This window comes from Amblyomma mixtum, chromosome 1 (genome assembly GCF_055824585.1).
Source record: "Amblyomma mixtum isolate Tamu chromosome 1, ASM5582458v1, whole genome shotgun sequence".
Lineage (NCBI taxonomy): Eukaryota > Metazoa > Arthropoda > Arachnida > Ixodida > Ixodidae > Amblyomma > Amblyomma mixtum.
The window spans coordinates 25,394,573-25,420,911 of record NC_143012.1 but is presented as its reverse complement, the minus strand read 5'-3'; the positions used below and the strand labels follow the sequence as shown (position 1 = coordinate 25,420,911).

The window sequence follows — 26,339 nt, the reverse complement described above, 5'->3', positions numbered from 1 at the left end:
AATCCCACGTTTCTCCCAGAAAAGTTGACACCAACTTGGGGGAGGGTTCTCTATGCAGGAAAGAAAGTTTTCAACAGATTTATCGGCGATAGCCTTAAATTTCATACAATGTGTTGCCTGCCCGCCCTTTCTTTCGTGCATCCATCATCAAGAAAAGCATGCAGTAAGACACATTCATGTCGCCAGTGTTTAGCACCATTCGCTTCAAAAAGTGTTTGCTGTACCAAAGCACGATTCAATGATTTTGCAGCTGCAGCAGCCAACTGCGGTGAGATAAAGTGAACATGCTAAACACTGGCTCTGAAGGTCAGGTGCATGTTTTTACAGGTGATTAAAGAAACGTGCAAGGCGGTTAAAAGTGTGTGATGCGAATGTTTAAGCCTTAGCTGTGGTGAGGGATCAAAAATTTTCGCTCCTGATCTGGAGTTTGCCAAATCGCTTGGAGGTCTGAAGAGCTTCCTTCATAGCATTTCAGTGCAGAGGATGTTTTACAGCATTGGGGCTTTAGCTGCCATACTCCTCTCCAGTGCTTAAGCGGCTGCCAGCTTTCCAACTATTCAGTGGCACAAAGCTGCGCATCGAGCAAGCAAACCATTCTGCTAAGGGCGCACAAAGTCTTGGAGCTCTGCCAAGTTCACCGAGCACACCACCCCATCCCAGGAGCTCTCCTCAAAAGATCAACAAACACGCCATCATGTTATCTGCATGCAGCGTCCTGGCACACTGCCAAGGTCTGCTGCGCTGCCGACAGCGCAAAAACTGAGTGGTGAGCTACAGAAAGCTAACTGTTTGAAGCAAAATAAATTCTGAACGGCAAAAGTGGGGGGTGAGTTCATTATGCTAGTGGGTCCACAACGCGAGTATATGCACACGGTAGTCCGTGAAATATTTTCGCAGTGTAGCGACTATTTTTCAAACAATTATCGCAATAATTGAAGAGGCAGCTTAGGATGACGTACTGAAAGTACAGCAAGCGTTTCATTCACTGGTTCAATTAGCAGAAAAAGTCTGCATGTGCACAGCGTTGCGGAGGCCTGCTGCTAAGTGGTGTGCCACCATTAGTAACCACGGCATCCAATAAGTCAGCAGAGTCTGCTGGACGCAGCAGCTCAATACTAGTGCTCTTTCCTTTCCAGGGATGGAGCCACCAATCGCAGGATGAGGGGTGCACTGAAACACGTTTTGCAGTGCACTCTATTCTAATTGGCTCAGGTCACTGCAGCCTTCGCAACACTGCTAAAACAACTTGTCAGATGGAGTATAGTGACAAAACAAAACAAGCCTCACGCGAAGAAGATAAAACAGTTCTTGTCAGCACATGCAGTTTTGCAACAATACCTGCCTTAGCCTACCTCACACCACAACCATCAGCATGAAGCAAAAGGTATAACTGCAATGTTCTGTGCATCTGAGAATGGCAAACACTGAAGGAGGCTGGGTCCATGAAAAGCAAGAAATGGAACGAAACACATGCATACTGTTCAACCCCTACTGCAGCGTGGCACACCCTCCAAAACTGAAGTAGGTGCCATCGGTAACTTTTACAAGAAACGACGATACATGATGTAAACATGACGGCCCGTTTCCATTTCGTTTTGTCTTAGCACAAGCACAGCGCTTACACCATGGCCTACACCTAGCTCTGCTGGAAGTCGCGCCTAAAGCGTCAAGTCCATGTCCTTTCACATTTCTTTCAAGGTGTGCTTTAGTCCACTTGTTGTCACTGGCACGTGTACATAACAGACGTGAAGAGACTGCAGGGACTCACGCGGCTGCACAGACATGGCTCCAGGGTTCTCCTTGCTACTGGGCACCATGTCCCCTGGATTATCGCCCAGAATGGACATTGGTGCTGCACCTGGGAACGGCAGGAAGACTGCATTGAAGTGCAAAGCATACAGCCAAGTGAAGACAAGCACACGTACGTGATCAACTCTTAAAGGTGCACTGAAGAGGATTCTGAACTTGTCTTTTTGCCGCGGGAGCTCGATCGATCTACACGTTCCTAGCATTCTTAGAAACTGCGACTTATTGCCCTGTATGGCCGATTTCCCTAATGAAATCGAATTAACGTCCGGCTCCCGCCCTTTTTTTCTTTAATTCTGACCCTTTTCCTCGTACGATGGGTGGAGTCGACCAACGCGTGAAGTTCCTTTCAGCCAGCTCCGTGGAGGCTTTGCTTTCGCTTTATTTTGTTTTTTAGGTTTCCATGAATAAATAGTTTCATTCGCAGATAATGTAACCGCAAAATAAGCCCGCAGAAATAAAAATACGCGCGGACTATTTGCTACTACGGACTACTACGTATTACTCCGCCGATGGCAGGGCGGCAAGCCGCCACGGGACTGGGTGAAAGGCACTCCACGCGTTGGTTGACTCCGCCCACCGTACGAGGCAGAATTAAAAAAAAAAGGGGCGGGAGCCGGACGTTAATTCGATTTAATTAGGGAAATCGGCCACACAGGGCAATAAGTCGCAGTTTCTAAGAATGCTAGGAACGTGTAGATTGAGTTCCCGCGGCAAAAAGACGAGTTCAGATTCCTCTTCAGTGCACCTTTAACCCCTCGCACTATTCACCTTGCCATGCTGTGCTAGGGAGGCAACTGCCCACTGTACTCCCAGCACCCACTCCTTTTTTCTTGTATAGTAAATGGACTTGAGTGCAGCAAATGTAGAACTCTGGATCAAACGTTCCAATCCTTTGTTTTTCTCCCTAGCAACGCATGTGTGTGTGCACCTCTACCGCTTCCCCTGCTCGCAGTACTCGACAGCTCACCTCCCCATGACCATGGCACACGCCAACCAGAAGAAAATAAATACAGTCAAATCTCGGTACAGCGAACCCCAGATTAACGATTTTTTCAGAATTACGAACATTTCGAAAATCCCCTTCCGAAGGCCTATGCTTTCAATGTAAAAATTTTTCAGTACTACGAATTTCAAAATACCGAATAATTCAGAATAACGACTGCAATTTTATCGCTGTCACTCAAGTTGCCACCTCATTACTACGAATTTGCATCCACCGCAGAAAGGGAAGCGGCAAGTTCGGAACCGATCACGGGATGCGAGCAATACAATGCGTGGCCTCCGCGATCAGCTCCGGCAGTAGCCAATCTCGGAGGCCGCGTCCGGGGAAACTAGCCAAATCCAAATCCAAACGTGCAGGCGGGTTGCGTGCGTACCTAGGCCTGCTTTTTCTTGCGCACTAATCTGAGCCTGCGGTGCGCTCGTGCCGTTGTTTCTCTGTTTGTTGAGGACGTGTTGATATTCGGCTGCCGCGCGATCACTCTGCCCCTCGGACGACGATGAATTCTGCGGTGCCCACCAAAAAGAAGCGAAAGCAGTTTTCGCTGCAGGATAAAGTCGCCATTCTTCGGGATATTGATGCCGGGAAAAGGCAGATCGACATAAGCAAGGAGCTTGGAGTGGCGCCGTCGACCATTGCGACCATCTTGAAGGATCGTGCGAAAATAGTTGAGCTTCACCGGAGGTCTCAGCTTGCTCCAAGCAGGAAACGGCTGCGGCTGGGGAATTTTCAGAACGTGGATCAAGCAGTGCTGACATGGTTTAAGGATGCCCGATTGCAAGGTGTGCCAGTGTCGGGGCCAATGCTACAGGAAAAAGCGCGGGAATTCGCCGCAGCGCTTGAAGTCTCTGGTTTTGAAGCAAGTGCCGGGTGGCTCTACCGTTTTCGTCAGAGAAGCGGGATCACCTGGCAGACGGCCTCCGGAGAAGAAAAAGCAGCGGACGCGGAGGGTGCCGCTGCGTGGACGAACGGCCACTTTCAAGAAATCGTGCAGTCTTACTCCGAGGATGATATTTTTAACGCCGATGAGACCGCGTGCTTCTATCAGCTCCTCCCGGAGAAAACGATGCATTTTAAGGGAATGAAGTGCAAAGGCGGGAAGAAATCGAAGGTTCGCATTTCCGTGCTGTTTGCCTGTAATGCAACTGGCACGAAGAAGCTCAGGCCTCTCGTCATCGGGAAATCTTTAAAACCTCGTTGCATGAAGAATGTAGTGTCGCTGCCGTGTGACTACCGAGCCAACAGCCGTGCTTGGATGACGCGCGATATATTCACTGAGTGGCTCCTCAAGGTCGACAGCGAAATGAAGAAGGAAGGCAGGAAAATCCTGATGATTGTTGACAACTGCTCGGCACATCTTGTCAACATTCGCTTGATGAATGTGCGCCTCGAGCTCCTGCCCCCGAATTGTACTTCACTACTCCAACCTCTGGATCAGGGGATAATCAAGAGCGTGAAGGCAGAATTTCGAAGGCGCCTAGTTCAACGGCTGCTGATTAACCTTCGAATGAACCAGCCAACCGCAATAAACGTCAAGCAGGCCGCGGAGATGCTCACCGGGTCGTGGTGGAAGGTCAGTCCTATCACCATTCGGAACTGCTGGAGGAAGGCAGGTTTACTGAAGACGCCAGCCCATCCGCAAGATCGTGAATGCGAAGGCGATGACAACACAAGCGAGTTGTGGGAGGAGGCGCAAGAAAAGCTCTCCATAGACCCTTCGGTGACATTTGACGATTACGTCGAGTGCGACGCGGCTGCGTGGACGGCGGCGGAGCTCACAACCGAGGACATCGTGAGCAGCGTTCGCGAGCCGGAGGATGGCAGTGACGACGACGACGTGGAGGCGGAGATCGCTGATCGCCCGGACGACTACGTCTCAAGCTCCGATGTCTTGAGTGCCATTGGGAAGGTGCGCGTCTTCCTTGGAGCTTCCGCCAGTGTGCCCGAAGCGGTACACAAGAAAGTCGACGACGTCGAGTCGTTTGTCTTGCACCGTTTGTGCTCCACGAAGCAGAAAAAGATCACCGATTTTTTCAAATAAATGCTATGTGTTCAACCGTGTGTATTTATTGGCCGGAAATGACTATTTCCCAGCGTACCCGCTACTGTAGAGCTGAGGTAGGTGATCTCTAATTATTGGTGCTACTCTGCGTGATTTTCACTTTAACGATATTTCAAAATAACGAATGATTTTCGGTGGTCCCTTGAAATTCGTTATATCGAGATTTGACTGTATAATCTGGTTCTTTTGTGCGTCCAACACGAGGAGTACAGCAGAATCTTCATGATATGAACACAGCTGATTTAAATTTAAGTGGGACAACACAATGGTGCGGTTATCCAGCTAATGAGTGGAACTTTTGGAGTTCCAAACGCTCTCCTGCACCACGACAGGAGCCGCATCCGCGGCCACTAAATGTAGCCCTCACCCCGCCAACTTGCAGTCGCACACTATGCACCGTGAGCAATGAGAAGGGACTATATCAGCAACTGAATCACACAAGCTGTTAACAGGTTTGTGTGAATGCATTTCTTGTGTTTCGTAAATGAATTTTGCTCATCTTGAGCTATTGGTACATGGAATTTAACATCCCTAAGAGCTCAATTCAGATCACCTGTGCACTGAAATCACATAGCACACAGATGTTCTTGCATTTCATCATCATCATCAGCCTGACTACACCCACTGCAGGGCAAAGGCCTCTCCCATGTCTCTCCAATTAACCCTGTCCTTTGTCAGTTGCCGCCACTGTATCCCCGCAAACTTCTTAATCTCATCCGCCCACCTAACTTTCTGCCGTCCCCTGCTACGTTTGCTTTCTCTTGGAATCCACTCCGTTACCCTTAAGGACCAGCGGTTATCTTGCCTTCGCATTACATGCCCTGCCCAAGCCCATTTCTTCCTCTTGATTTCAACTAAGATGTCATTAACCCGCGTTTGTTCCCTCACCCACTCCGCCCGCTTTAGATCTCTTAACGTTACACCTATCATTTTCCTTTCCATAGCTCGCTGCGTTGTTCTTAACTTAAGCTGAACCCTCTTTGTTAGCCTCCACGTTTCTGCCCCATAGCTTCTGCCAAAATTTGGCAGCCGCGGCCGGGGTATGATCCCGCCGCCTTCAATTTTTTGTTTACACAAATACTTTTCGCAACTGTGATACCCGTATCATCAAGATTCCACTGTCCTACTATTCCTCGGGTCGCTGAAGTGAGGTTTCCCTTACTGTCAGGCAAGGGTGGGCCAGTGACTGACGGCAGGTTCCCGCCCCCGTTGACGAGAACCCCGCCGGACGCCGCAACGTCCGCTGCGGACACTGGGGTGCCGGGCGGCCGGCCCATGTTGCCCGCCCCGGCGGCCTCGGGACAGGAGGGCGGTGGCACGGCCTCCTTGGCCGGCGTGGCCTTGGGGCCGCACTCGTCGGCCGCGGCCGCGGGCTGCGGCTCGGTGGCCGCCTTGTCCACCGAGGGCGCCCCGTTGCACTTCATGTCGGCGCTGGACTTGGGAGGGAGGGCGAGGACCTCGCTCCGCTCCCGCTCCAGAAGCCAACGGTTTTCTGTCGCCAGGTCACGCTCCTCGCGCTTCAATGCCTGCATGCACACACACATACCGGGTGGTGTCACGCCCACCTGAGAGACCTGTGCGGGACATCAGCTTTCATAAGGAGCCGAGGAGCCCTACACTTCTTCGTCTTGTTCCCTCCCAGCCTAATGCTCAGACTAGAAAACGCACGAACACACGAAACCTCAAGAAAATGACTAAATTCAAGTACTGTATTCACTCGCATAATAGGGGATATTCAGAATTCCGCAAGTGCGCTTTCCCACATAACTATGTTGCCCCAGACAAGATGGCCGACTTCCCTATAAATGAACTACGTGGGCTACAGGACAGGCGCTAAAGGTGTGGATAGAATGTGAGAAACGTATTTTGGAAGAATCAAACAAAAAACCAGTCTTTCTTGCTTTGTTTCAGCTGGAAACGCATGGTCAGCCATCTTGTTGGGGGCAACATTGTTATGCGGGAAAGCGCACTTGCGGAATTTTGAATATCCCCTATTTGCACAGTTCTAATTCATTACCTGGGATTATTTTTTAAAAAAAACACTCTTCCTTGCACTGTGTCAGACAACCAACATGCACACGGGTGCACGCATGGCAGGCTAGGGAAGATCGGCACGGCCATGCGTGGTTGTGAAAGGTGCGAAAGGGGACGCCGCCACTCCATTCCCACTGCTCTACGGAAGATGTCCCTGCCAAGGCCAAGCCAAAGCAAAATCACACCTGATGTGTGCGAGGGGTGAGCGCTACCGGGGGAGCGTACCTCGATCCCTTTGATAATAACACCCCCTCTTCCCGAGACACACCACAATACCAGCAGGACAAGTCAGCACCAGCTAATAGCCACTAAGAAGATAATGACAATACAATGGAAAGAAATAACGGCAGCCAAGGCCGCACTGCAGCGCATCCTTATCTTTGGAATTCAAAGGTCATAACACACACTACACTGTACTACCAGCAAGAAATGAAACGCGAACAAGACAATTCAGCCACGCACACCGAAGTAACAAATTTTTAGGGACGGGAAGCTCTATACAAGCGGAGAGTAATGTCATTTCGGAAGCGTGAAGACTCTTCTACAGAAGTGTTAATCGACCTCGCTTGTATTTGCTCTCTAGGAGCTAATATGTTGGTGTATTTGTGTTGCTTCCTCAGTTTTCTTGTTCGCGTTTCATTCATTGTTGATAGTACATTGCAGCGTATGAGCTGATCATGTATAAGTCGACCTCTGAGCACATGCGATAAAGCACATGTGCTCAGAGCCAGCAGCACACCAATGAAATGTTACTTGCACCACTCCATGTGCCACTGTTGGCACTTGACACATTAGCAGTTTCACTCCCATAGTCTTCACGCATCTGTGTTCAATGCTTCATGCGGATATCTCGCACACCGTCTTTCCAAACCACGGCAATCGCGAAAATGCATTTTTCGCCTTTAGGTTTTTAAGAACTGCAAGGCACACAGGAAATCCAGGTGAACCGGCCACGCACCTGTGCCTGGGCTTGGACGATGGGGAAGAGATGCGACGAGAGGAAGGCGTGCAACTGTTTCTCCCGCGGATTGGAGGACTTGCGGAACTGCTTGAGGAAGCCCTGCCAGTCCGACACTGTCAGGCAGACACAGTCCCACTCCCGGCTGCGTTGGGGCTTCTTGGGGCACAGCTCCCGGTAGAGGCGAAGGTCTGGTGGGCGCCAAGAGGGCGAGTGCAGGAAATTGGTTGTTTACGGCAAGAGGAAAGGAGTGCGGATAGAACTCGAAAACAAAGTAGCGCCATGCAGACCATGGAACAGACTTAGGATGCACCTAAAGCAATTGAACAGAACACTTTTTCAAATGACAACCTAGAGCACCTTTAAAAAAGAAATCGGTCACACTAGATAACGTTAGAATCACTGCATGCTTGGGGATGGCAGTAAATGCGCGACAAACCAAAACGCCTAATATACACTCTGAACAAAATACACTCGTGCCTAACAAAGTGCTGCCATACACATCGCTTTGACAGCATCCGAAATTTCAAACACACTGCAGCAAGCACATTATGTCAAACGGACAATCACAATAACATTAAGACAGAGCAGCGCTAAAAAAAATGTTGCTTACACACTCAGCAACAATCACTAAGTAGTTCTAAATACCTGTTATGAAGCTGCAGATTCCAAGCCCCATTAAAGAGAAAGAGAGAGATGCCTTCTATTACCCGGATCAAGTGTGAGTGTGCTAAGTCAAAACCGTTTGATGGCTGCCATAAGTTACTTTTGAAAAGTTCTTGCTTCTCTCTGTCCATTTTGCAATGCCCGTTACTTTGGCCACTGCAGCTGGCTGATGCAAAAGATATGAAATGAACTGCGTATACTGCACAAAACTAACTTTTGCTTTTTGAAGTAATAATAGAAATTTTTTTAAAATCTGCAAATCACTCTTCAAGCGACACGAATTTATGAGCCATCAACAGTCACTTGAAGGTTTGGTTTCAAGGTCACCGTTTCAAACAACCTTTCAAGTGTGATGCAACAGATGGGACCAAAACAATTTTTTTTTTTTTGAGGGGGGGAGGGGGGGGGGGTATGCTTATGCCAGTCCAAGGTGAAAAAGGAAAACGGAGGCTAAAAAAAACACACATACACCGTCCCCTTTCAAACTGAACTGCTTAAACGAATTGGAGATAACGACTAAGAAGGTGAATGCATGGCATCTTACCTTCCAAGTACCAGTACACATTGTCAAGCGCATCTTGCCCTACACGAATGCCACGCTGCAAAGAAAAACACAGCACAAATTCAGGGCAATGTAACAAAGAACGCAAAGCAGAGCATGACAAGTGTTCCAAAACAACATCACACGAATGTAAAACAAGGCCACATGCGCCCTTAAAACCATTTCCTGAAAGCAGTTATCGTTACCACTTCAGCATGCAGGAAATCCGGTGGTGGCAGTGGCCACGGCGGCACTACAAGCAAAAAGGTCACGTGACTTTCTGACGTCATCACAACCTGCCCACCATGCCAGGATGCATGTGGCAGTTAAATGAATGACTGGCCCCAAGAGGTTGCTTGGAAAGAGCAATTTATCAATTCATATCAAACTTCACAAATTACATCTCTATCTGTCCTAGATGCACAGATACCGACATACCAAAACTGTTGGTGCATTAAGGCACTGAAACAAACAATTTTGGGGCACTTTTGGTGTAAGACACCTTGCACATACAAGTGAGTGATAGCTACTCTACCGATTAGTGTCCTCTACCCACGAAGCAGTGTGGTGGTCCACTAATTACAGCTGCACGGCCGAATTACAACAAAGCCATGCAGAAAAGGCTGAACTCCATGTACGCGAAAACTCACGCCAACGCGACAGCGGCAAGCGACGAGCGATGCTGTCGCGCGAAGCGAAATGCCCATGTCGCTTGTCGTGTCGCTCGGATCTGCACCCACAGAAAATTTCGCTCGTCGCCCGGAAGTTGCCAACGCGATTAGCCAATAGCGGCTAATCCGGCAGCGTACGTCACTACCGAGCCTCTTGCCGGCTCTGGCAAAGCCACATGGAATTCAAGATGGTGCTGGCTATGGCCGGGAATCTTGCTTCACCACCGATTCGTCGTTGTCGCTACGCTGTGCCCCACGTTCACGGCAAACTAAATGCACATGAAGCTTTCGCTTTGTCTGAATTGGCCTCAACCACAAAATTTTAGCGATAAAACACCCCAGATTTTCAGACTGCTTCTGTGTTTGCAGTGCTGCTAGGCTTAGCGAGTACTCGTCGTTTGACGTCAGAAAGCGCGCGAGGTTCAAACAGGTGTGCACGCCACGTTCAGGCAACACGGCGGCGCCCGTGACAATGACATGTAATGACAAATCTGTAAACACATTTTATTTGGCATTTTCATGCCCAAAATTTTAATCCTTGCAAATAATGTGACTCTTGTTATAGGCGCAAACAGCTTTGCGGTGTATTATGCCAGCAACACTGATCGTCGTCTCCATTTCGCGTTCGCGTTGTCGCAGCGCATGGAGCTTGGCCAGTGGGCGACAGAGCGACAGCCAGCCGTCGTCGCCGCGCCGCCTTGTCGTGTCGCTTACTTTTTCGCGTACATGGAGCTCAGTCTAAAACCCGTTTTTTAAGAGACAGCTCTCTCACCAAATCCTCGGCGTCGTAGTGGTCGTCCAGGAACTCGGACAGCTCTTCCTCCTGGGACTCGTAGGCATAGTCCAGTAGCCACTTGACGGTCAGGAGCTGAGGAGGAGGAGGACAAGCAAGAAGACTCAAGCACATGCGGCCAAGAACAGGCGCACAAACCACCAGACACCACCTGCAAAACGGCACAACGTCCAGCCAGGGAGAGGACACGCTGTAATTGAACACTCGCTGTCAACGGGCAAACGCGCTCCGAGAAACACCAATCAAGGAAGAAGCTGTAGCACAGGAATGTGTGCAGCGCGCTCAATTCTAAACTGTCCAGTGTAACTGTGGGAATATCGAAACCATGATGCCCCCCCGCAAATATGCACCAATGCACCAATGTTTATTTTAGCCTACTGCTTCACTTAACTCAAGCACTGGGACTCTCTTTCTGCATCTAGTGGCTCATTTCTCAGCTGCTGCACTCTAGAAAGAGTGGCGTATTAACAGGAATCCTAGGTGGACATCAACCCCGCATTTTCAGAATTTCCTCTTTACAGCAGGCATATTAGCACTGCAAATCTGTTTGGTTAAAAACTACACTACAAACAATTTTACCCTTCACTGACTACTATTGTGTCGCATTTCTTCCAAGACCCACGCACACGAAGCCTTTTTGTTACTCTATTGCTCTGTATGTTATAGCACTGCATGAACGTTTCTCTACGCTGCACTCTTAGACTAAATTCAATCTTCAGTGAATGTGAATGACACTGACAATAAGAAAACATAAATCTGTTGCTCTTCCTATGAATCCCATGCAACTTCCCATTTGTGGTGTTTTTTTTTTTTATTATTATGTGAAATCATAAGAAGCTCGTTGGACCATTCTGTGTTGGCGTCATGATCTCACGCCAGAGCCTAGACAGTATGTAGTGGCACTTTGGCAGATGGGGGTGCTGTGATGCTGTGTGCGGCAACTGTGTATGTGTGTAAGTCATATGACCAGTCATGGCTTATGACATCGACTGGAGGTGACATCACCAGGCCGGAAGTGACGCTGACTTAACCGGAAGTTGTGCCAAGCAGCACTATGCCACTGCATCACGCATGTAATAAAATTAGGTGTCCCCCAAATTTTACATAAACAGAGTATATATAAGCAACACTGCTTCTCCTTAAAAAGAGAAAAAAAAAAACTGCTGCTAGGTCAACAATGAACCACCGAAAACACACATCGTGCATGCACTGGAATCGAACTTCAGAAAAACCAACTAATGAGGTGCAAAAGCACCGTAAAATAGAAGCGAGCAAGCTAAAGATCAACAGGAAGAGATGCGAGGGCCGAGACGTGTGCCAATCCAGCAAAATGAAATACATGCAGATGAAAATTTGCACGAAATCCTCCAGCATGGCCCGTGTGGCCGCCCTCTACTTGTGTTCAAATGGGCCTCCGTGGTGAAATAGAATTCAAACTACAACCTGCTACCCACAGACCTTCATCAAACATGTCTCAGTTTCAGGCCAATTTTCCGACCAAATTATGCGCAGCAAGACTCAGACTTTCACCTCATCCGACGTAAACATGGGGAAGCAAACCTCCAAGAATCAAAATACACCTTACGTAAACACACAAGAAGAATACCACTCACTAGGACCAATTATGGCAGACAGATCTTGAATTTCCAAGTTCCTTATTTGCTGAATTTCATAGGAGAAGAAATTAAATTCCAAAAACTGGAGTTTAAGAAATATGTCAAATCGTATTTGTTAAAAAAACCCATTTCTTTCCTTCAATGAGACATTGTTTGCATTCATTAATTTTCGGTGTAATCAAGGTGTATATGTATTATCAGAGTACGGTGTGCTATGTGTCTGTAATCTATGTGTGTGTGTGTGTTTGAAATTTCACGAGTTTTGTAGAGTGCCGAGATGTGCATTTAGCGTTTCTTTCTTCCCTTAAATTCTACTAAGTGTTGTCTAATTTCATATTTATATGTTCACTTTTATATGTTCAAATATTTATATGTTCAATTGTGTTTATGTAATTGAGAGCTGTTTCCCTGTCTATCTTTTCTTTTTATTAAGTATGCACTGAATGCCGAATTGTGCTACCTGGGGCAGGAGCCTCTGTCAGGCTATGAGCCTTTAGCTCCTGCTCCTTTTTTCTCTGTTGTGAGAAAATGAAATAAATAAAGAAAGAAAGAAAGAAAGAAAGAAAACTGCACGACCAAGAATAGAAAACAACAAACCTTCCACACGCACTTTTGTTTTTTCCTGCGCACTCTGTCCAATAACCAGCATAGGTAAAGGCCTCATTTGCTGCCCACGGCAACATCATTCACCAATTACACACTGTGACTCGCCAAGATCAAAAGGATTCAGCGTACCTTGTCACCTGGAGACAGGTCCCTCCAGGGTCCTTTGGAGAACGAGACTTCCTTCTCTTTCAGAAGTTCGGTCAGAGTGTCTTCAAAACTGGAGATCCTGCAACGCCAAAATGAACACAGCATAATGCAATGCTCTCTTGAGATGTCTCTCCCCTCACATTTTCAAGACATGACAGAAGGTCTGATTGTCACCAGAGACAAGATGCTGAAACTGTTCTCATGCTTGGTGACGGAAGACTGTATTTTACGATGGAATTATTGCAAAGGACACACGAATCCAATCCAACTAGCCCAGTTTCTCATTTAATTCCAGACTGTAAGCCCATGTACCGACGCTTAATGCATGCCCCGTGCTGTATGTTTCAGGTGAATAAGACAGAAATGCTCGTCACTTAAACTCACATGCATTGCTGCGCAGCAAACCGCCACATTAATTTCCTTCTTCCACCTACATGCAGGAAATCGCAGGTGTTCCGTGTGTTCTACACAACTAGACCCTAACTGGAAATGCAATTAATTTCCACTGCTGTGGAAGTAAGAAAAGCAAATGTGATGCAGTCAAAACCAGTCATGAAAACGAACCTGCATCACTGAATGATGAAACATAGAAATTGTGCTGCAGCGCATTAACGCCTTCAAAGGTGCAAGTGACGTGGCTGACATATTGAGGCAAAGTAGAATGCTTACAAAAAACAACCATACCATGTAACACCTAGCACTTCTCCTTAACCGAACTAGTGAATACCCAGGCACATTAACAGTATACCACGCCACGGCCAACTGTTTTCAATTCACAATGTCAAGCCACACGGACACTTCAGAGGGCACGAGACAGCCCCCTTTGGTAACCAATTTAAACTGCCCTGTTCTATCCTGGCTGTTCTTGCATTATGAGACTATGAGCAGCAGTTCACAAGAATCTATGAGCATGTTATGAGCAGAGATTATGAGGCCAAAATGACTCATTTCAAACAGTACACATCGCTCTGGGCCACCGATGACAAGTCTCCCAAGGCTGGTGATCCTCCTCCATTCTTACACATTCGCATCAAGTTTCCCGCTAGGACGAGATTAGACTGTTAGTTTAGGTAAACAAATGTTCATCACTGCCCGTATTTTCAGTTTCATTGGAGGGTTTTAGTATAGCATAGACCAATACCGGTATACCAATACGGTATACCAATTTACCGGATGCCTCCTGCGCACGTGCAGTGGCCCTGCCACTGCACATGTGGAGGAGGCATACTGTAAACCGGTACGTGTCTACACTATGCTAAATGCTTTCATTACCTCACTTGGCATGATATATTTTAGCAAGAGATAAAAACTGCAGTTAACCCCAACTACGAAAGCAGCTCAAAATATAACCTGAATCTTCGCTATGCAAATCAAATTCAAGACTTTCCAAACATCCAACTATCACAAAGCAAGTCCTTGGCAAGTTTTAAAAGCCATTCCAATGAAGGGCTGCCCACCACCACTGAGAAAAAGATCCAGGCAGCACAAAGGTGCGCAAGCACACAAAACATGAAAAAGAAACCTATAGACACCCATAGAACAAGAAAGCATGCATCACAGCCAAGCTTTAATTTTTCTGCAGCACCTCCAAAAACCCATAGTTCACCAGAAAGAAGCTAGGAGGACAACTCCGTCAAAATTTTATTTTTATTCAAAATTGATTCTGTCACTTTTTTCGCAAAGCTGATTTTTGTCTAGTAGCAAAAGACACCTTTATTGCTGAGAAAACTGGATTTCAAAGTTTTTCTACCACTAGAAAAGGACTCCATAACCACTGCTTGGAAGCGAATGTCAGTGCAGCCATACTTTAGGGAGTCGTGTGCAAAAAAATGGCCTCGGCACACCAGCTTGCTTCTTAAATCAGTTGATGGTGCTGATACCTGCATTTTATTTTTTCACCTTTTCAGGTTTATTAAACTCAGTTTTCAGCAAAAAGTAGCCTCTTGGTCACAAGAACGCAGTATGCAGGCCAGCGTCAATTTGTCCTCGATGTCCCTAAAGTCATAGTATCTTGCAGCAACACGCAGCGTGAAACTGTCACAATAAAAACCCACAATTTAAATTCAAAATTCTAAAGACATTCCAGCCTTGTCTGTTCTCACAAAAATAAAAAAAAGATATACTTCTTCATCACAGACACAATACTGCAAGCAAAACTAGAGCCATTATTATCTATCTGTCTCCACCTGCAAGCAAGTGTGACAAATTACTCAAAACTGCCATCATCAATGCAAGTGGAGATGCAAAACATGTTGCAAGATTGAATGGTCAGTTTTATGTCAGTTTTAGAATACGGTATGATGAAACATGCTGACATATGTGACGCCCAATCAGCAGGCTGTCAGTCTGCAGCTGCCTCTCAACGTGTTGCTTTTTTTGTGTGTGTGCAAAAAACACGGCTTTGACTTTCCCGGTAAATGACACGGAAAAAGGTGAAAAGATGAATGCTGTCTAGATACTAGAAAATTTTATACTTTTCAGAGGGAAAGTAGCGTTAATATTAATCATTACTGGTGATACTTTGAAGGCTCAATAAAAATGCTGGAAAACTGGGTACATACTGCAAAAGTTATTTTCCTTTCAAACATACCACAGCCTATCTATCACCATATCCAAGTGCACTTAAGAAAAACGCTTTCAAAACAGCATTCCTGACATAAAGCAACAGTTGTTAGTCTCAATAAAACCCGATACTCCCGACTATGAAAGGCAGTCACTTCACTGATAGCGCCCGCTCCAGGGCCTTCCGTTTCCTCTCTGGTCACTGAAGTAATGTCAGTGTGAAATGAAACACAAAAAAGACGACTGAAATGGGAATATCAAAATGAGAAGATTTTGGTAGAGGAAGACTGAATAGAAGGGCACTTGATTCTCACTTCAGTGGTGCAAAGACTGCTGCGTGGAAGTGTTAATGGGCCTGACCCACATTTCTTCTTCGGCAGCTAATACTTTTTAGTTTATGTTTACGCATCACATCGTCCTGTCTGCATTTCATTTGACACTCATTGTGCATACCATTTTCAGGCTAGTTTAGCTCACAGTTTGTGCCAAGTTTTCTTGGGATCAAATCTGAGTGGGTATCTCAAGGAAAGTGTTGATTCGAAATCTTGACGGCAGCATCGAGACACAGCGCTGTTCACTGCAAAATGATTCCAAATCCTATCGCATTTTTCTTTTTGCCTTTTCCCCAACAGACACCCTTGTGAACACAAAAAGGGAGGTGGCAGAAAAATTCTAGGCCCAAACTGGCATCAGAGGCGAGAGACGGGGCATTTCGCACCGAAGGAAACGGCGGGGCACCCACGCAGGCGAGCGCGCTGCCTGCTCCACGCGTAAAAGCGGGTAAAAAAAGGGAAGCCCGGGGCCCTCTGTGAATGCACAAATGGCAAGGGCATTCAGCCGTGCGCTGGGCAAAAAAAACAGCTGCACACACGGGGGCTCAATCGCAGAATGCCCCTCACACGATGGAGAGCTGCTGCTGCTGCAGCTCGTGCAAGCAGGCAGCCAGGCAGGTGGCTGTCGCAAGTGTCGCGCCGTTTCCACCCCTCTTCTCTTCAAGCACTCTCCCCCTCTCCCCCTCCAGCCTCCCTGCATTTCGTTTCGATAGCCCGAAATGCAAATGAAACACCGTATAAATGCTTCCACCGCCGAACTTTCATTTCCTGCTCTCGGGGTGACGCTTTACTAGGATCGACCATACCACCGCTGGAACAAAGCTGCGGTTTAAGTTCGTTTCAAGTTATGTTAGTGACAGCTGCATTGATGTGGGCCCTAACGAAGCGACAAGTTTCAACAAATTTGAAACCAAAATTGCATGCGAGAAGCACCATATTATCATCAGCGCCCCCCCATCATCAAAGAGAGATCATCATTCAAGGACAGTGGTCAACCCCAACACAAGCAAACAGCCCAATGGCTGGCCAAAATAAACACTAGTTCCCATTCAGCAGTTGCGTGCAGTGCGCAATAACCTAGACAGTGCACGAAGGTGAATGTCATCAATGGTTGCCCTGTTTTCGACCTTCCATGAGTTTATATTTTTTTGTATATTAGACTTATTAACACACCTTTATTCTGATTATACTTAATTTTACTTCATACTACTCTGATTACACTTCTTCCAAGCTTTATTCTACAGCGAACTTTTCTGCCTCTGAACAGAGAAAGGTGCTGAAGAAAAATGGGCAAGTACTTTTGGTTCTGGTGTTCAAACGCCAGCGTTCGTTTGGTCGTCAACCTTTGCCCCAGGGCGTTAGTGAGCAAGCCATGTTGTGGGGAACAAGCAGGCACAGCAGGGAGGACTAGTGGGGGAAAAGGGAAGGCCACTAGGGAACCCACCTGTAAGTTAGGGAGAAATCAGAAATGAGGACCAGAACTGAAGGGGGGAAAAAAACAAGCAGACAGAGCCAGGGGTGTAATGCAAAACTTAAAACAGTTAGAAATTAGTAACAAAAATGAACCTGCACAGGCTGCAAATGACGAGGCACAGCCTAACAGTGGTTTCTTCAAGAGCTAGGCTGCTTTTGTTATCCTGTCCCTGTGGTGTTATCTCTTGAAAAGTTTAAATCTGCCCCCAATGCAAAACTGCAATATTGTAACTACACTCCGCGACAACTATTTCTGGCAGTGAAGAGAAAGCTAAAAAGGTGAAGCACGTGTAACTATGTCCCTCTGCCAAAAGTTTGGCTATAGGAGAACCGTCTGGCAACCTGCTCGGTTACTTTGCTCTAATGCTGTCACCATAATTGAAGGCTTACTGCAACTGAACATGCCTACACAATTTGTTGTAATAAAAAAAAAACTGTTTCTGACCAGACTCTCTAATGTTGAAAATGTGCGGTTATGTAAGAGATGTGCTTGAAATAATAATTACCACCAATACACTATGTTTTAGGACGAAACTATTAACGGCAACCACAGTGTATATTGCGCAGCATAGAAAAGGAGGGCACGGTTCTCCTCATTAGCTTTGGCTGCATTGCCAAGAAAAGTTGTCGCGGAGTATAGGCCTGAATCCAGGGGGCCAGCTCACAAGTTTGCTTTCATGCATATGTTAGCACATAACGCTCATCTCTGATAGTAGAGTGTCTCATCTAGTCCTGTTAGACAGATACAGACTGAGACTTTATCAAACTCTACCTAATGCAGTGCAACCTCTAGAAATTTCAACGAAAACTTTGTGCGAAACAGTCAGGACATGGAAGAGAAAAACACAAGCGAGAGCAAATTTACAGCTGCATTGAAAGAAAACGGAACCCACCCGAGGACCTAAAAAGTGCAGGTGCAGTCATCAGTACACAGCACGTATAAAAAGAAGCAAGGTCTACATCAGTTCGATATCATATAAGCAGCAAAAGAAAACACAGAAAAAAGCCATCAGACATCATAATTTAACATAAAAACACAACAACCAAACAAGAGAATTTATTTCTGTCTCTGTTTGGTTATTCAGTTTCTATGCTCAGCTATAATGTCCGACGGCCTCTTTATATGGTTTCGTTTTGCTGCTGATACGGTACTGATAAGGATATACACCTCGCTTCTTTTTACACATGTTATATACTGGTAACTACACACCTGCGCTTCTTAGTACTCGGGTGGGTTCCATTTTGCTCCATTACGGTCGTAAGCTAGCACTCACCTGCATTTTTTCTCTCTTATGTCCTATGCATTTTGTGCAAAGTTTTCCTTGAAATGACCGTTTACCAAATGGCCCAACAATCTGCGCTCTTCCAGAAATTCTTCCCTCTTTTCGGCTCAATGCAATATCTACACAGATAAATAACAGCAGAGCAGTAAAGTCTAGCAGCAACAGCAGCAGAGTATCAGAGCAGCAAAGAGTTGTATACCACCACCAGTTAGTAAACTGCTCAAGCTGCATGGCAAATGCCGTGCAATCAAGCATAAAAAGTTCATGCCCTGCAAACATTAATCAAAGACAGCAAACAGGAGAAAAAAAAAAAATTAAGGACATGCTGCAACTAGAAAATAGAAAAAAAATACACTGCAGGCATACTCCAACCAAAAACAGCATCAACAAAACTGATTTCTTCAGAACTGCACCCCATTTGAAACAGTTCTTCACCGGAGCAGGAAGGGTGCGACGCATGTGAAACAAAAAATTCACAGAACAGGGACAGCAAATCAAGAAGCAAGTTTTTATGCATGCTTCAATGAAGTTAAAATAATTTCAGCCCACATCTTTCCACCGGTGAAACAGCGCTACCGAGCTCAAAACTTGGTCTGCCCTCCAAGTTCCTGAAGAGAGTATAAACCTCAACACAAAGTTAGTTGATACAACAAATTACACTTCAAGGAGTCAAATATACAGATCCCAAACAAGGTAGGGCTCATCTAAGAAAAAAAATAATTCCGTAAGTGCCACACAACTGTGCTAACACACTAAGTGACTTTTTGAACCATTAGTGATTTTAAGACGACCAACTTCACTGGCTATGCCTTGTAAACTGTTTCTCAGAAATAACACCCAAAGAGTGTGACAAAACTACATACATTGTTGAGTCTTGGGGCGGTGTATGAATAACAAAATGCAACGAACAAGTAGCCTCAAAACATAGGTATAAAAACCCACAGTAGTGTCATCACCCCTGTCAGCCCAATAACAGAGTGTGGTTTCATGAAGTTATGCTTGACATCAGCGATTCTACACTTTGGCACGAGACACAAATGTGTTTACTCAATTACAAGCTGCCTAGGTAACGAAACAGGTTTCCATACTTCAAAAAAAAAAAATGTGATGGGAGCCATTATGCACGAGCATTGACAATGTGAAATGCCCAGGCGCTCAGTTTATAGTTCAAAAAAAAAAATTTTACAGGCGTGACTGAAAGGTTCCTTAACATTAAGAGGGCATATGATGAATAACCTTTGTAAGTATGAAAGGGCCAGCTAGAAAAAAAGAAAAAAAAACTGACACACTATTCGAATTTCATGCAGAAATAAAAATTATGTGGCCTTAACTGTGAACCCGCACAGCAGTCGACAATAACAAAAGCAGCTCTTTGTTTGCTCACAATGACGCATTATTTGCACAACAAATTTATCATTCGTTCTTTTTCAGCCTTTAAACTTATGGCAAGCCAGGCACAAGACAGATTACTACTATGCTTGCAACATTGTCATAAATGAAGTCTCCTTTTGTTCCCAATATAACAATGTTTGAATGATGGTGATAAAGTGCCTTCTAAACACTTCCTTCTTTTTCTTTTTTGGCGGGAGGGGGGGTCAGCAGTGATGCAAACAATACATGCACAAATGTTATCATGATGTGCTGACTACGCTAAAGCTACGAAGGACAAACAGTTTATTTATTGATTTTTTTTTCCCTTCAGTTATCAAAAAGTATTGTTCCTCAAATCACTATATCACCAGAACAGTATAAATACTTCGAATAAATAGTCAACAAGAATGAAACGTGTCTGCTTTGGGCAAAAATTGCTGCATTCGTGCAGTTAAAGCAGGAAAATGGTCAAGCCAAATTAATCAGAAACCAGGACTTGCCAAGTGTTTTTACATGAAGAACACATCACGAGCTAGTTGGTTTTCCATCAGATCGAAAAGAGCGCAAACTTCACGAAGGACGCAGAAAGGGGAGACGAGACACAGTTGTTAGTCAGTTGTTCAGTTGTTAGTGCCTGAGTCTCGTCCCCCCTTTCTACGTCCTTCGTGAAGTTTTCGCTGTTTTCGTTGTGTTTTTACATGCTACAGAAAGAAATTTTACTCCTCATAATAACATCTGACATGTTGCTGCAGAAAATGAAGGGAATTCACTTCCATCACTACCGTCACTACTGCACCAAGGCAATTAATACATCCTAAAGTTGGCACGTTGACTCAGAACTGTGCCCAACCAACAACTGAAAGAAAAACAAACGAAGTAAGGTTACAACCTTGCTTTAAAAAGGCACAGTACTGCTATGGACTCTTTTTGCCCATTACCTTTGCAGTAATTGACCAGTAGGATGTTTTTTTTTTTTTTCAGCACGAAATTTATGCAGTATTGCTGAAACCATGCTTCGCAGGGACACAAATCTGCTCAAGCCTTTGTAGAGGATGTACAAAAATGTGCATCTGCGTGAGCTGCACAACCAAGCACTCCCTGTGTGGCACAGCTGCCGAGAGCCAACTCACAGAACAGTGGACTGCCTAGTGATGAACCTCAACAGCCGGGCGCAAACGTCAGGAACAACCAGGCTCTCGGGATTCAGAAGTGCGTCTTCCAATTCCTGCACCACAACAAGAACGGGAAAAGGGGGCATCAGCCACCGCTGGCAGCAGCAAGTACCAAACACAGCTCTGGCCACTCCTAACATGCACGGTTCAACCTGCTGTTTGACTGCTCCCTGTCGCTACATGCAAAGTATTAATCTGAATGTACCAAAACCATTGAGCAACAAGATGCACAGGTTCCTGGCACAAAAGCCAACACATGTCTGCTCCAAGATACTCTGTGAACGTGCCTGTAATGTTCTCTCCATATTCGGGTCGAGAGTGGCACGGGCAGCATAACCGAACTTGTGATTCCAGTGCATATAAATACAAGCAGCCCATCCACAAGACGCCTGCGGTGAACTTTTGTTCAGGGTTTTCTGAAAAACCGAAGATATCCGGGAAATCCCTATTAGGTACCAAAATCAAACCTCAGATCGGAAAAACTGCTTCTTTGCAATATTACGTGCCAGCACCCCTCTAAAAAACACAGTCAATGAGCATCGCCACAACTCTGGAATCAATTAAGTCCACTGCACACGTAAACGTGACTATCACTCACTGCATCGTATCACAAGAGAAAAAATGAGTCACATACACCTACACTGACCCAGTGCACTAGCGCAAAAAAACACAGTTTTCTTGTTTTTGAATCTATGACACAACCGCAGGGAGTTTTTTGTTGCCTTTGCAATAGGGCTCATTTACAGGGTAGGTACAGCCAGTAGTTAAATGGCAAACACAGAGCAGCTGTAGCCATGTGGAGTTAGATCTCGAGACACCACAGTGTCTCCATTATAGTTTCCATGCATGGGAATTTTCAACGCACCTTCATTTAGTGCAATTTCTGTTTTGTCATACTGTTCCTGGGCTCAAATCACCTCTACTCATGTTTGACGTTTCATCTCCTTTCCATTTATTGTCACTGAGATCACTGCAGCTATTCAAAATTCACTAGCAGGTTGGCCAAGTATCTAGTGCCACAGTGGCTTAGCAGACCGTTTGTCTAGCTGGTTATACCAAGATCAAAATTTCAAAGGCCTTTAGTTTTTTTACAGGGCTCTTTCACTGGGGAGCTTAAATCATTGTGTAGCTCAGCAACGCATATAATATAAAGCAAAGCAAGTGGCGACCGAATGACCATGACCAGTAAAACTGCATGACCAGCACAAAACTAAACATCATGTCCGCAATTCCAGCTGCACTATCCACCCATAGCATTCACAGCATAAAACTTCCACTGAAACTCTACAGATGCCACTTTTTCCTATATTTTCTAACCTATTGATAACAGTAAACCAAAAAACAAACAAAAAGTGAAGTGGTGACCAGAACTAGGCAAATACAAGTCGCAAAAAAGGTGCCAATAAGGAATGTTACTGACGTTTCATGCCATAAATTCTACCTTCAGCGCCTGTACACAAGGAATCATGGACGTTCAGTCAACGAGACAGCGGAGTTGAACCAAGCTGTCAGTGAAATCGGGACTAGTTCCGGTGCAAAAAAAAAAAAAAAAACGCGGATGCCTGAACAATTGCCGCCGCGAGAACCAGCACCGGCGAAAGAACGCGAGGAAAATGTCAGTGTCAGGGCCCGAAGCGGATACGGTCAGACGCTGACCGGTACGACGAAGCCGGAACGGGCCGCAAGTTTAGCAGCAAGCGCGGGCGCTATCTGTCGATGTCTTATCGTTCGCTCGGCTCGGCCGCGGACAAACACGACCGGCGCAATACGGCTGCGCGAGGAAGTACAGAACGCGTAATCGCCACTCGCTTGTCTCGTGACGCGATAAGCCAGCGATAAGCGCGGCAACAACCGTGGCGCGTGCCAGCGCGTAGTGGGTGCGCGATACCGCAACACGTGTACCCTCAACGCGGGCGGAAAGGCCGGTTTCCCGCCGCAGGTGGATAATGGCTTTCATTCGCTTGTGCTCGTCAGTTACCCGAGCATCACAGACGAACCGCCAGCTTAGACGCGCGGCGTGTACAGTACGGTCCATTGTTAACGGGAACATGCGATCGTGTGCACTCTGCGCTTCACGACGCCCTGCCGCCTAGATGCGGCGAGAATAGGCGGCATCAGGCGAATGCGCGGAATAACCAGCCGTCATGCTTACTGCGCCTGCGTCTTGTGCCGACAATTCCCACAAGTTCTCAGCGGCAGCGCTCTGCGAAGCGCGGAGGCCACGCGATCGCATGTTCCCTTTAACAATGGACCGTTCTCTACGATGCGACACCATCACGCACAATGTTGTTAAAACGTTAGGCCTAACGTGTTAAGCCCAAGAAAAACGAAACGCGTATCCCTGAAGTCGCAGAAGGCGCGTTGAATCGGGGAATCTGGAACAAAAGCGCCACTGAAGCGCTGCACATCTCATCAATTCTTACAGGGTTGCATGCCCACCACTCACCGTAGGCTTGCCCGCGGCCTGCTTTCTATGCCGATCCGCTATTACTGACACCCGCCGGCAGCCATGCTGGACCAATCCATCCCGATTGAACGCCCAAAAAGTTGTCCTCTAATCAAAAGATCACTCCAGGCCTACGTCACCAGCGTACGTCTGGCAGACAAAACGTGCGATTACTGACAGCGTGGTGCAGCAGGCGCGACGCGTACCCAGGCGGCTCTAATCGGGAGAAGAAAAAAAAAAGGCGATACGGGAACGGTCGGGATTTTGCCCATCCGGTCGCGCCCCTTTGCAAGTCGGAAAATGTGGTGATAAGTGCATCGGAAGAACGCGCCGCCGTGCTTCTAGTCTCAAAGATGGCGGCGGGTACAAGCTATCTCGCGGTCAATCGCCTTTTACCAGCCAGCCACCTGCAATGCCGAGCTTGTAGGTGCAAAGCGTTTGCGAGTTTCACAGACTGACGTGCCATTAGGCGAAAAGGGTCCATATATCTCGGTGATGATCCGACTGCAGCGGCGGCGGCCAGAGATGGTTTTCGGGACTCCGTACTTTACCGGTTATGTCCTTGTGAAGGGTTTATCGCTCGATTCAGCGCTCTGATTATCACGAGGGCTTTTTCGGCAGTGACAGGAACCATTACGCGAACCAAAAGGCTTTTTGTGTTATGCGAAGACAACATGTTAAGCGAGGTATGCAATTCCCACAGATGCTGCAGTCATGAATGGGTCGCCGACTGTGGTTACCTAGTACGATGCCCTGAAGGCGGAGATTGGTGAGCGTTTGCGTTCAATTCATTATTTCATAGGAAAGAGGGGGGACTGTCGCAAAATACGTTGCTGGAAGCTGACGCTTGCTGTGTCGTATGCGTCTCTCACGTTATCTTTGCCCTTTTTTTGGTAGGCTAGTTGGAATAATGTACCAACCACCTCTCAGCACATTTCTGATTTCCTATAGTAGGATACAGCTTAAAAAAAAAACAGCAGTAGTTAACAGTGGGCCACGGTCCGCGAAGTACTGTATTATTCCACTAGCCAGTCATGAAAGTAAACGAGATCAGCTTTTTAACATCTGACTTTATTGAACAAGCCAGGTGTCAAAATTCTAACTTTCTTCTTGTGATTAGCTTCTTGTTTAGGTGAAAAGAGAAGTTTTAACAACGTAGTATTTTCTGTCGCGAGAGAATTCTGTGCGCCGGTCCTGAATGTCAGCGGAGCTTCACAGCAGACTGAAGTTGTATGCGACTATATACCCCTGTCACACGGACGCATTTAGAGTCACCTTCAACGAGTGACATTCGCCTAAAGTACCATTCACGCAATGCCACACGATGAGCTTTAGTGGCACTCGTTGCAGAACTCGTAGTGAGTTTGGCGAACTTTGGTCCAGCAAGGCGAGTGTGTATTCTCAACAGCAGTGGTCCGACATGAAAAAAAAAAATCGTTTTGAGAATAAAAGGTCTTAAAATCGCCATCTTACTTTCTTGACTGCGCCTTTTAATGAGAAATTGTTTTGAATCATCAGCAACTAAAAATAATGCACACACTTGAAAAGCTACTCACGCTCAGCAAGTGACGACGACCTCCTCTCGCGATAGGCCTAATCAGTTCGTAGGGTGCGTGTGTGCAATATCGGCGATTGTGGAGAGCGAACACAAATGGACAACGAATGTAAGTTTTACAAAAGTGATCTGAAATCGGCTATTGCTTACATTACAAGACGCGTGTATACACTGAACGGGAAGCGCCGGTGGGACCCAGACTGCCGCTCAATGCTTCAAGCAGCCAGCAACACCGGGCCATCAGGGCGTTAGAGGCAATGAGGCTGCGGACGCGGCTGCCCGAGCGCTTACCTACCGGGCACCTCATCCAGGCTCTTCCGCCTCGGTGACTGTGCAACCGCTTCTGCGGTTCAGAGAAATTCTGGACTATTGCGAACGCCATCGGCTTTTCCCGGTCCCTGCTAAGGGCCTGAGTAAAGCTGATGAGCGAACTCTGAGGCGCTTGCAGACCAACACTCTGTTTTGTCCTGCAATAGTGAAACATTTCGACCCCAAAATTGATGGGCGCTGCCCTCACTGTGGGGAAGTATCCGATACCTTCCACATGGTTTGGGCCTGTCAAAAGAATCCTTCCCTTTCCCCCCCCCCCCCCCAATCCTTCCCCTTCCCTAGAGGCATGGGAGGTAGCCCTGCTCAACTGCCCGGGGCTGGAGTCTCAAAGGGCTCTAGTCCAACGGGCGCGAGTAGCGGCCTCGTCCCGCGGGGTCCCAGACTAAAAACTCCACCTATGTAAAGGGCCATTTTTGGTCTGCAAACTCTCCTTTTGTTTATTAAAAAGTTTTCACCAACACCAGCAGCAGCAGTCGTCGCCATCGCTTGTGGATAACAAATAAGGCCGTTCCAATTAACGCGCTCAGCCACTGAGCAGGCTTCTGGATAGATTGATTCAAACCCAGTAAAAAAATGAGACAGAACCGGCCCCAAAGTACAAATTTCAGGCGTCCTGTCATTACGAGATTTTTCTGTAGTAGTGTGAAGTTGTCTGTTGTTGCGACAGAACTGGTCTATACTATAGAACCTGCTCTATACTACAGTAAATCCTCTTTTTACTAAAGGAATTTCTGATGCAAGGCCCCAAAATACTACAAGAAAATGTGTTCTCACAACAGAAAATTTTCTTTTCTTGATACGGAAGTAAAGTATTCGTCCCGTCAAAGAAAGCAGGGTCAATTAACAAGAAGCGCCGTCCTACACTATGTCAGCAACCCGGCTACCAGGCATTTCCCAGGCACAGGTCACATT

The 26,339-nt window shown here is 46.5% G+C and overlaps 1 protein-coding gene across 4 annotated transcripts in view; it reads right to left on the bottom strand.

Annotated features, from left to right (window-relative positions):
* The window catches only part of LOC149365783 (uncharacterized), a 139,356-nt gene that overhangs the window by 14,202 nt on the left and 98,815 nt on the right, over positions 1-26,339 (bottom strand). For 2 of the 4 annotated variants that reach the window (XM_089546060.1, XM_089546071.1), the window contains 7 exons: positions 21,055-21,149; positions 12,886-12,982; positions 10,514-10,609; positions 9,074-9,128; positions 7,864-8,054; positions 6,034-6,397; positions 1,769-1,876 (listed from right to left, as the gene is read on the bottom strand). In XM_089546060.1, coding sequence (XP_089402186.1) covers positions 1,769-1,876; positions 6,034-6,397; positions 7,864-8,054; positions 9,074-9,128; positions 10,514-10,609; positions 12,886-12,982; positions 21,055-21,149 — 1,006 coding nt within the window. Of the gene's footprint in view, positions 1-1,768; positions 1,877-6,033; positions 6,398-7,863; positions 8,055-9,073; positions 9,129-10,513; positions 10,686-12,885; positions 12,983-21,054; positions 21,150-26,339 lie in introns of those variants that run through there. The other 2 variants (XM_089546067.1, XM_089546078.1) reach the window with 2 other exon arrangements.